The sequence below is a fragment of the Phytophthora infestans genome, genomic scaffold (genome assembly GCF_000142945.1).
Source record: "Phytophthora infestans T30-4 supercont1.1 genomic scaffold, whole genome shotgun sequence".
NCBI classification, from domain to species: Eukaryota; Oomycota; class Peronosporomycetes; order Peronosporales; family Peronosporaceae; genus Phytophthora; species Phytophthora infestans.
The window spans coordinates 5,981,589-5,993,826 of NW_003303758.1; the positions used below are offsets into that span (position 1 = coordinate 5,981,589).

Here is a 12,238-nt window from a genome sequence, read left to right on the forward strand (position 1 = left end):
GTCGGATGTATTGCAATATGCAAGTGATACGCCCGCCACTTAGTTTTTGAAAAGGCATACCGGTACACATAGTTCTCGTATCCCTACGTCGGGTTGACTAATTTAAATGACCCCCTACCCCTACTCAATTATATTAGTGGAAATACACGTCACTGCATTTCCATTAGTCAAAATAATTTCAAATTCTGTAATACTTAAGTAGGCTGTTCAGGAGCATACAAAACTTAAGTAAGGTCGGATAAGTGATGATATTCATCCATTCCGCCAATATCCTTCTTGTGGTCGCAGTGCGACTTGCACTACATGCATACAGGACTGCATGAACTGTACGAAGCCAATGCAGCTGTGTAAATCCAGAGCTTTTCCGTGTGAAACACGGCTTTGTAGAAATTGGTTCGACAGACACTCTTCGTGCTCGAGGAATTTGATCCTGAACGTAGTCGGTAGATTAGTCGATGGCCTGCATGTCGGCGTTGATGTTACTGGCCCCAGGTGAGCATTTCGTGGCAGTGCAGTCGAAAGAATGCGTACACTGCGTAGGAGCGTTCCGTCGCATTGGTCACCGAGGTAGGAGTCCTTTACCTCGGTGACCAAAGCCTCCTACCGTTGGAGGCTGATGACTTCGCAGGTTGGGAGACGTGCACGATTTGGGTAGCCAATGCCGCCACTACGGCCCAACCAAGCATATTTGTAGTAATGGTTGAGTGGGCAAAGGAGACAATCGAATTCGGAGTGAGGCGTCGATCGGGTGGTTGCCATTTAAATCGGATTATGAAGCCGATTTCCATCATCTTATGGCATGTTGTTACCTATGCCTATTTTTCACGCTACATGTACTACATATTCATATCCCGTTCTGACGCTCGTATCGAAAGAGATCTTACCAGCGTGAGTTACTACCCTTACAAATTCGCAGTACCTGAAGCAACATGGCCACGCAGTTTCAGTAAGTAAGGTCACGATGACAAGTACTTCGAAGTAGCGTATCAAATGCTGAGCGCTACCCCGAGAGACTATACATTCCATTGTAGCGTCAAAGTTAAAAATTGATCACGTTCCAGCTCAAGACAACTGCTTGCAGACCACATGAAGCTTGTACAGCGCCTCGGCTGCATTCGGACGCTTCATCGGATCCACGTCCAGACAAGCTCGAGCAAGTTCCACAATCGCCTCGGGAGTCGCCTCTGAAAACTCTGCTTGGATTGTTCCCAACGCCACCTTCTGGAGAAGTACCGAGTCCACCATGGCACGCCCACTGGACTCAAGCGTCTCCTTCTTCGCGTGCGCATACGGCATCGTATGGACATCCAGCTCTGACAGCACCACACCGAACGAGAACATGTCGGCCTTGTCATCGTATCGCTCGCCCATCATCACCTCAGGCGCCATCCACAGCGATGTCCCCACGCCTGCAGTCATTGTCTGGTCGAGTCTTTCTCGTGAGATGCCAAAGTCCGAGAGTTTCGCCTCCATGTCGCTGCTGAACAGAATGTTTCGGGACTTGAGGTCTCGGTGGATCACCGGTGGGTCCAACGAATGGAGATACGTCAAGGCGTGGCAGATTTGAAGCGCAGAGGTGGCTTTCTGCTTGTTGAACCCAACCGGGAGCTTCGACTTCAGATACTGGTCGAGCAACGAGCGTAGTTCACCGCCGTGCATGTATTCAAGCACGACGCAGAGATCGGAGAGCGAGTCCCAGGCCACACCGACGAAAGCCACGATATGTGGGTGATCCATCGTGGCGTTCATTTTGGATTCTGCGAGAAACTCGTTCACGTGCTTGATGTTCGTACGTGTGCTCGATAGCAGCACCTTGACGGCTACTTGTTGTCCGTTAAAGATACCTGCGTACACTTCTCCAAAGGCGCCTCGACTGATGAGTTTCTGCGTCTGCACCTTGTCACGGGGAATTCGCTTGGCAGTGATAACGTCGTCGTCCCAGAGCCCGGTTTTCCCTAAAACACTGCGACCAAGGCCTGTTTGTCCGGTTCCGGGTGTTTCCAACAAGGCGACACTGCTTCTGTCGGAGTCGATAGCTGTGGCTTTCGTGTCCTTTAGAGCCTGAGCATTAATCCTGCGTTTGTAGACGAAAAGGGTCGCGGCTACAATCATCGCCACAAACGCTAAAAGACCTAACACGATGACGATAATGCCTGCGGTACTAAGTCCACCTTCGTGGGGGCCTTTGCCCTTGCCAGGGTCAGGGTCAGTCGCTGATGCCTGCTTGCTACCGCTAGAGCTCTCCACGTCTTTGCTGCTGTACCACGAATACGCTTTAGCGTCGCACAAATGCTGTTCAAGTGTAGTCTTGTTCGCGAAATCAGTCTTGTACAAGTCGCGAGATGAACACGAACGCTCGTTGAAATACTTGAGAGATGCCGAGCCGTTCTGGTTCAGACTGGCAATCACGTAGTAGCTTTTGTCATAGGCGCCCACGCACGTACCTGACGCGGGGTATCCGAAAGCCATGGAGAGAGTGTTGAATTGGCAGTGCGACCAAGCTGCGGGTGAACGCTTGCGATAGCACAGAACACAGATTCTCAGGGATAGTTGGTGTGTAGGATGATAGACTATATGGTTGGTAGATGGAGAGCTTCTCTGGACAACCCAAGTCCGGACAAGAAAGCTCTCCTCACTTTTGCTTTTGCTAAGTACCTAAGAGGCAACAACTTCAGGGAGAACAGCCACCTCCCCTCGCCTGCGTCTTCCACTTCAAGTGCCTTCTCAGTTCAATAGGTTATGAGCCCAAGACCCCCGACGCTGAACTACGCAACAATGAAGTGGAACTCGGATATGAACTTCAATGGGAAGAACTATGCCCCCTGGAAGGCTCGCATCAAGACACTGCTCCAAGCCAAGCGTCTCTGGGGCATAGTGACTCGCACGGAGCTCCCTCCGCGTCGGGATGCCCGTCCTGACGTCGTCGACTCGTTTTGGAGCCGGGAGCATGAAGCGACCGCGTTTCTCATGACAACGCTGTCGGATGAAATGGTGATTGCGGTGAGCAACAAGACCTGCGCGTACGAGATATTTGAGCTGCTGGAGAAAACGTACGAGCCGAGAAACTGGGGAAGTTTGTGTGCTCTTCGTGAGCAATTTGTGACCTTGAAGTACAAGGATGGCAAAGACATGCTGCCACACATCAACGAGCTGAAGACACTAGCCGGACGGCTGGCCAACCAAGGCAAACCCGTTGATGACACGGAGAAAGTTTGTCAGCTACTCAGCAGTCTGCCAAGTTCATGGGACGCATTTAAGAGCATGTACCACATCCAAGAGTCACCGATATCTTGGAGCTCGATGGAAACCAATGTGATGGCAGAAGCTGCTCGGCGGGTTGCGACTGGGAGTCAAATGATTGAGACCTCAGCCATGGCAGCCAATGCGATACTGCAACAGGAGTCCCAGAAACCGAACACTAGTCGTCGTCTTAAAGGATTTGGACGGTCTGGACGTAAAAGCGAAGGTCCAGGCGGCCAAGACGGAGACAAGAAACACGGGCGTCATTCCAAAGGGGGAGAATGTCACTACTGTCACCAAGAAGGGCATTACAAGCGAGACTGCCCAATGCGGAAACGCCATCGGAGTGAACAAGACGGTGGCGTGAGTGCTGATGCCGCTGTACGCGTGGTTGATAAGACGGAGCACGACGATCACCATGCCCCTGCTGCTGCGGCTGCGGAAGTATGGGGGCTCGCGGTACTGGTTACCAGTCCAAGAGACCTGTCCGAAGCCTCGGCTAACAGCTCGGACTCCGATACCGTCTCGGAGCTGCTGGACTCAGCGGCGTCCTCTGCAGATACGATGTCTACAACGTCTAGTGACGAAGAAGTTGGTGACTGGCTTCGTCTGTGTGCATGGGATGTATCGGGCGCTTACTTCCATGGACAGCTTGAGACGACCGAGACAAATGTGTCGGGGTCAGCATCGGTGCAGTTGGTGGCAGAGCCCGAACGTGCAGAAGCTGCAACTGCGCTGAGCCAAACCCCCAGTCATGATGACACGTGGATAATTGACAGTGGATGCTCACAGCATATTTGCTTCACTCGCAGCATGTTCGACAACCTAAGACTGTGTGGAGGGACAGTGACAGTGGCGAACAATGCGACTGCCCCAATACAAGGCGTTGGAACGGTAACAATCCACGTGAAGGACTCGGAGAATAAGCTCCAGGAGCTGGAGCTGACCAATGTTCTCTTCCTCCCTGGACTGCGGAAGAACTTGATCTCGGTGACTCAGCTGGCGCTGAAAGGGGTTGCTTTTGACTTCCACACTACTCCAGGAAAGGTGATCCTACAGTTAGGCAGCAAGACGTTGACCAGTGAGAGCGAAAATGGCGTGTGCGTCCTTAAGTCGATGAACAAGGAACAGGTTGCACTCTATGTTTTTCCTAGACTCACGATCGATTTAGCTCACCGACGCTTTGGCCATGCTTCCAAGTCCGTTCTTGCCAAAATGCTGGCCAAGAAAATGATCATGGGCATGAAAGTTGTTCCATCAACATCGGAAGACGCTGGTCTCTGTGACGCGTGCCAGCTAGGAAGCAAGAAGCGACGCTCGTTTCCTTCGGCGCCGCGACTTGGTGTTCTGGAATGCAACGACGTCGTTCACAGCGATATTTGTGGTCCGATCGAGGTCTCGTCGTTGACTAGGAAGCGTTACGTTCTTCTTTTCGTTGATGTATTTACGCGATATTGCCATGTTTACCTGCTGGAGCACCGTAGTGAATGCTTTGACTGCTTGGTACGGCACAAAGCTGCTGTGGAGACCCACCACAATCGGTCCGTTCGGAAGATCGTCAGTGACAATGGTGGTGAATACTTGTCGGACCAGCTGAAGAATTTTTGCGAGTTAAATGGAATCTCGCAGCACACAACATCGTCTTACACGCCGGAGCAAAACGGAATGGCAGAGGTTCGTTTTCGTATTCTCTTCAACAAGGTGCGCACAATGCTCATAGACAGCAATGCGCCAAAACAGTTGTGGGCGGAGGCTTTGTTGTCAGTCGTCTACCTCCAGAATCGTACCATGAATGCAAGCACACAGCGAACACCCTTTGAGGCCTGGTATGGCTTTCCACCTGATGTCTCGCATCTACGGGTATTTGGATCGCTGGCGTATGTGTACTTGCCAACTAAGACAGTGACGACATCGACCAAAGCGAGTGGACGTTCCAACAAGCGTCAAAAACTCGACTATCGCTCGGTACGAGGGATATTTGTTGGTTATGCCCCTCAACAAAAGGCTTGGAAAATGTTGGATTGCTCAAGCGGCAAAATACTGGTATCGTGCCACGTTTCGTTCGATGAAACTTTCTCTCCTGCAGCAGAGGAATTGCGTCGCCAAGAATTTCGTTTGTTAAGTGCCCACTGTGCAGTTGATATACCAGATCGGCGATCAGCGAAGCAGATCTCCTATTCTACAGTCAGAAACCGACGGAAGACAAGCCTTCGTCACGTGATATAGCTTTGTTGGAAGACTTCGTCAGCTCGTTCGACATATCCGAGGTGAATCTAGCTCAAGTGGGTCCGGTTCTTCGGGACTACGACCGCGAGGCGTGTACTATAGTGTCTGGAATCTCACCACAAGTGCTTACCAAGAGACCTGCCGCCAAAAATCCATTGCTACATGCTGTTCGGAAGCAGCAAGAAGCTGCTGCTTTGGTTGCTCTAGAGAATGTTGCAGCAAAAACGACAGTCGGAGATTTTGTGGCTTGTGGTATTGCATCGGAACCGAAGACGTACAGTGACGCTGTAGCAAGGCCGGATGCACGTGAGTGGAAAGAGGCGATCCACAAAGAAATGGCTTCGCTGAAATCGAATAAGACTTGGACATTGATGCCTCTTCCTCCAAGAAAACGAGCTCTCTCCTGCAGATGGCTGTTCAAGGTCAAGTACAACAGTGATGGCAGTATCGAGAGACACAAAGCTCGTTTGGTTGTAATCGGGTGTCAACAGGTCAAGTACATTGACTTCGATGAGATTTTTGCTCCCGTAGTTCGTCTCGAGTCACTCCGAGTACTGCTTGCAATTGCATGCATTGAGAATCTCGAATGTCACCAGATGGACATCGAGACTGCGTTCCTAAACGGAAACCTGGATGAAGAAGTATATATGAAGCAGCCACAAGGAATGGAGGTCGATGGAAAAGAAGATTGGGTGTGCAAGCTTCACAAGAGCCTATACGGGTTGAAACAGGCTCCTCGTGCCTGGCATAAGGCACTCACATCGTTTCTTGTGAGATCTGGCTTTGAAAAGTTGACGTGTGAGTCATGCATCTACATTCGAAGAAGCAGATGCGAGTTAGAGATTGTTGCAATTTATGTTGACGACTTATTGCTGCTGTGCAAGACCACCAACACGATGGCAAAGATGAAAGAGACAATCAAAGAAGAGTTCAAAGCCAAGGACCTCGGTGAAGTGAGCTTCATCCTCGGCCTTAAAGTGACACGTGACCGTGAAGCGCGAAAGCTCTGGATAAACCAGCAAAACAATGTGGACGCCATCCTCAAGAAGTTTAATATGGAGCACGGAGCTGGTGTTGCCACACCAACAGCAGCAGGCAAGAAGCTGACAAAGCTCCAAGCTCCAACAACTGAGGAGGCGACAGCGAAAATGTTGAAAAAGCCATTTCGACAAGCGGTAGGGAGCTTGATGTACCAGATGATCGGCAGTCGGCCGGATATGGCGTTCGCACTCCAAGATGTGAGTCGATTCTTGGCAAACTACGGAGAATCTCATTGGGAAGCAGTAAAACGATGTATTCGGTACCTGAAAGCCACAAGGGAACATGGCCTCGAGTTCAGTGGCGACTCCGTAGTCTTGAGAGCATTTACTGACTCGGACTATGCTGCTTGTGAGGATGATCGCCGATCTGTCTCGGGATATGTGACCATGATTGGTAATTGCACAGTTACCTGGAGCTCTCGTAAGCAGCGCATTGTGGCACAATCAACAGCAGAGGCAGAGTATGTGGCCTTGGCTCATTGCACTCGAGAAGTATTGTTCCTACGGCAGCTACTTAAGGAGTTGGGGTATGAGCAGACTGCGATAGTGATACATGAAGACAACCAAGCCTGTATTGCCATTGCAGAGAACCCGTCTCATCACTCCAGAGTGAAGCACATCGATGTGCGGTATCACTTCATCCGAGAACATGTGCAGCTCGAAGAAGTAACTCTGCAGTATGTGGTGTCAAAAGAAAACGTCGCAGACACACTGACAAAGGGACTGCCAAAAGAACAGTTTGACTATCTCCGGGAAGTGATGAACGTGAAGTCGATGAGATAATGCCTAGTGCCAGTGTGTATCATACAGTCGAAGCGGATATGCTACATGAACAACTGGGCTGGAAGGTGCTCATGCGATTTGAAGAAGTCTGTACAAGGTGCAGCCGTCAAGAACCTAGGAAGTCGTGCTTGGAACAGCTCCGACAGACTTGGAGGTGGTTTGACGAGATCCAAGGATCGGGGGAGCTTGGCGATGGGTGGTGATGTATCGCAGCAAGGCAGTACAATGTAGCATTGCGATTCGCACTGCGGGGGAGTGTTGAATTGTCAGTGCGACCAAGCTGCGGGTGAACGCTTGCGATAGCACAGAACACAGATTCTCAGGGATAGTTGGTGTGTAGGATGATAGACTATATGGTTGGTAGATGGAGAGCTTCTCTGGACAACCCAAGTCCGGACAAGAAAGCTCTCCTCACTTTTGCTTTTGCTAAGTACCTAAGAGGCAACAACTTCAGGGAGAACAGCCACCTCCCCTCGCCTGCGTCTTCCACTTCAAGTGCCTTCTCAGTTCAATAGAGAGTATTGCAGGTTTCGTCCGTGTTCATCTGCTCGATCAGGTACGGGGAGTTGGCAAACTTATCGCGAACGACCTGGATGTAGTCGGTAGAACAGTCGATGGTCTGCATATCGGCGTTAATGTTACTGGAGCCAGGAGAGCATTTCGTGGCAGTGCAATCGGTCGCAGAGGAAGCGTATACCGCGTAGGGCGTGCCGTCGCATTGGTCACCGAGGTAGGAAGCTGAAATCTTGAACAACGTTGCTGCACGAGAGATCTGGACACTTTGAGCAGCCAATACTGCCACTAGTAACAATAGCGTCCACCGAAGCATGCTACCCGTACCGCCACCTCTTGAGACGAGTTCGAAAGGAGGCAGTCAAATTCAAGAGTGAGACGCCGAGCGGGTGGTGGAACATACAGCATACGGCGCTCTCTTCTGCTGTTCGCGCACTGGTCATGCACGACTACTGAGGGGTGTGAATGGATTTGTTGTCGCCCCGCGCCTTGAGAATGACTCCATCGACGACACGTCGACGGCGAGGCAGACTCGACAGAAATGCACCCACGCCCCTTGGCGGCCAAGGGGCGTGGGTGCATTTCTTAGGCCAAGTTGGCCAGGGGCCCTGGCATCTGGTCACCAGTGCAAGTTGCAACTGTGGACTGCAGTCCATTTGTGACTCACGAGAAATCGATACATGTATTATACATGCAACAGATTATACAGGGGGAATGGATATGGCAAAATTTCGCTGTACCAACACAACAGCCCCAAGCCTTGATTTCCTGGGTGAAGTGGAAAGACGAATGTTTCAATCGTCCAATATAACTCTTAACCTTGGCTTGCATGTATTACTGTGCCGGCACTAAGATTTGGATTGGAAATGGGAAGCGCAAAAACTACTGATCAATACTACCGTCTTACCCCGCATATAAGGCATAATATTTTGTTTAGAGCACATATTATGTGTTCTAAATAAATACGGGATTCGAGCTTAAACCTCAATTTGACCACCTACCTAATTAGAACACATGTGGCTGAAACCTACTTAAAGCACAAGGCTGTACCTACCAATGAATATTCTTGAGAGCTCCCAATTAACCACCCTTCTGAACAAACTTGTCGGTGCTGCTGTTACTTGGCTTTAATTCTCTTATTGTATAATTTACACAGCCATGAGTGCTGAGCGACGTAGCTATAGTACCCACGAGAAACTCGCTGTTCTAGCAGACTATCGGATAGGCGTGAAAGGTCACGGCTTTGCTGCTCTTAGCAAGAAGGGGGAAAACTAAGGAGGGCCCTCCAGTTGGGAGGGCCCTCACAAAAAAAAGCTACTTGTTGCAAAAAATAGAACGAACCGTCGGCAACGGTAAATCGAATTTTTGGCGTTGCCGACGTAAACGACAACATCATTACAATACACATTTCACAAAGTTTAGATTTTATAAAAGAATATTGTAACTTGTAGACAAGAAACCACCACAGTGTGTTCTTTCATTCCACAATCAGAGCTGTCTTCATTCCACAAACTCTTGAGAGAACACCCTACGCAATGTCGGAGCAACTTTTTTACATTGACCCTTCTCCGGAAAAACCTATCCAAACCACGATGTCGCTGAAGCCGCGCTTCATGCGTGGACAAGATCAAATGGCTTCAACGTATCGCGAAGGCGTATACGAAAAAATGACAACGGCGACATTTGCATCCGAAATTACGAATGCGATCGTGCGGGCAAACCGAAGTGTACTCAAAAACTCGCTGCCGAAGACAGGGTTCGAATTAAACGCGGGTAGAAGCGGTGTGGCTGTCCAATGCGGATTTCGTTGAGGGCTATCAACAAAAATGCACCTGCAGGGGAATGGGCCATCGTTCACACCGGTAATGGTAGCGCCGTTCACAACCACAAGCCGTCCATGGACGCTCGTGTCCACGCAGCTCACAGATCCAGATCTGCACAGGATATCATTACTACTTCTGAGCGCTCGGTTCACAGTATAATTGAGGCCCAATCTGCTGCTGGTGTACCTGTAGCCAACATTTACGTAACAATGTTGAATCAAGACCCCAACACTCTGATAGCTCCTAAGGATATCGCGAGCGCCAAGGACTCAGCTCGTCGTCGAGTTCTCGCTTCCGCTACGCCTATGGAGGCTCTCTTCATCCAGCTCAACCAAGATGAGTTCTTTTATCGATACACAACACACCTCGAAACGCAACGTCTTAAATATCTTCTGTGGGCTCATCCTGCTACCGCAAGTCTTTACAAGGTTAACTCCGACATTTTGGTGATGGATTGCACGTACAAGACTAATAAGTTCGATCTTCCGCTTCTCAATGTCATCTCACTTACTGGAATGGACACTGTAATCCCTGTGTGTCAAGCCTGGCTTCCAGGCGAGAAGAAACAAGACTACACTTGGGCTCTGAACATGGTACGGCTACTGATATTGGAGGATGACGTCCCAGAGCCGAGAATCATTTTGCATGATAGAGACCAAGCATTAATGAATGCTCTGGCACTCGTTTTCCCAGACATACCGACAATTCTGTGTCGATGGCACATGAACAAGAACGTACTGAGTAAAGTAAGAGAAGTGCTGGGCAAGGTGGCTGTCGAAAACCCTGCTCCTGGTCAATCCAAGTACTGGAATTCTTTGGCCACAGACAAATTTATGGCGCTGTTTTACCGCACAGTCGATTCGGAGACGGAAGAGGATTTGCGATCAAACAGGGCCGCTCTAGCTAAATCTAACGCCCAACTTGCCGCATATCTTTCGGAGCACTGGTGGAAGTACGAAGACAAGATCGTTAAGGTCCGAACAAATCGGTTCATGCACTTTGGTGTTCGAGATACGTCAACTGTCGAGGGGACTCATGCACAATGCAAACTCTGGATCAAGTCGACCCGTGGCGACCTTTTTACTGTTTATAACAAGTTACTTCCATGGTGGATATCGTCTGCGAGCAGGACGCGCGAGTGTTTGAGCCGCAACGAAACGATAGTGCCGTACCAACTGCAATTCAATGAGTTCGCCGCGTGTGTGAAGGTTATAACCAATTGGGCCCTGTATAAGACTGACGAACATTGGAATCAAGCTCGAAAAAGTATCGTGCAAAGCGAAGCTCTCCCTGATTGCAGTGGTGTCTTCCGCTCTACTCACGGGATGCCGTGTGTACACGAACTCAAAGCAATCATAGAGTCGGAGGGGCGGCTACATCTCATGCCTTATCATTTCGACAAGCATTGGTGGATTGAACAAGGCCCGGAACAGGAGCATATAGCTTCTGCTCGCATTCTTGATCCCCTACCTGCCAGAGCCAAGGGCTGTAGGAAACCCAGAGAAATCACACACAAGCGGAGCCACGGAGCTAACGGCACAGCAAGAGAGCTGGTCCATTTCGAACGTGTGGAGATTAATGATACTAACCTGACAGCGTCCCAGCCTACACAACCCGATCCCTCACTATTTGGAACACAAACTTCGGATAAAGTTCACGAATCAGGTCACCAGAATTCTGCAGCGGCTACTGTGTCCTACCATCATCACCACACACCAGCCAGAAGTTGGGGATATGCTGGTATGAGCCCATACAAGTAATGGCTAAGACGACGTAGCAGAATTTAAAAAAATATCTTTGCTTAGATCTTGCAAATCTCTTTTTATCTTAAAGTAAACTTCAACATAAAAAAATCTAATATGTTTATTTTAAATCTGGTTCGACTAATGTGCACAGTCATTACATTTAAAAGTGTATTCATTAAAAATTACAGTTTAAGGACTTTTGAATATTACAAATATGTGAACGAAGAGAACTTTGGACTGCAAACACCCTGTCACAATTTAGGCAGGGATACATCATGCGGCGATTCCGCTTCTCCCTTCGTAGCTGCATGTGGGCTTCTGCGTCAGGATTGTCAGTACAGAAGTATTGATGCTGCCGAATACGACCAGATTTGCTGTATGTGTGTCCACAATACTGGCACACAAACAGTATATTCGATACTACGTCAGGGGTCCAAGACTCTCCCTTGAAAAAGAGGTAGCAATGAAGCCTGTAATTAGCTGTAGTGTAGGCTACTCCACTGTGGAAAAGATCTCCACGAAATATAATAGCGTAGCCGCGAGGTATATCCAATTACGCTTCTTTTTGTACGCTTGGATATTCGAAAGAACCCCTAAAAACACGAAGTTTCGTGTCATTCTCCAAAGATACAATGACACTTGCAGGTATCGAACCTGGAAATTTTTCACCACATTTATCTCGTACTTCTGCCGTGTAATCTTGATGGGGCTCTTGAGCTTCTCCACCGGGCCGAGAATGCATGAAAGAAAATACTGTAGGTGTATACTTCTCGTCTCTAATACACGCGTCCTTCTTAATAGCTTTTTGGACAAGTTTTAGTGTCGAACTCAGTCGAACAACGCGCGACTGGCTTCGAAAAGGGTCATC

General features: G+C 49.3%; 1 protein-coding gene across 1 annotated transcript; it reads right to left on the bottom strand.

Annotated features, from left to right (window-relative positions):
- Window positions 1-1,062: 1,062 nt before the first annotated feature.
- PITG_01017 (protein kinase, putative) lies at window positions 1,063-2,469 on the bottom strand (the record flags this gene model as incomplete). Its single annotated transcript, XM_002909498.1, has 1 exon — window positions 1,063-2,469. The coding sequence occupies one exon, from the start codon at window positions 2,467-2,469 to the stop codon at window positions 1,063-1,065; it is 1,407 nt and encodes a 468-aa protein (XP_002909544.1).
- Between the last annotated feature and the right edge of the window lie 9,769 nt (window positions 2,470-12,238).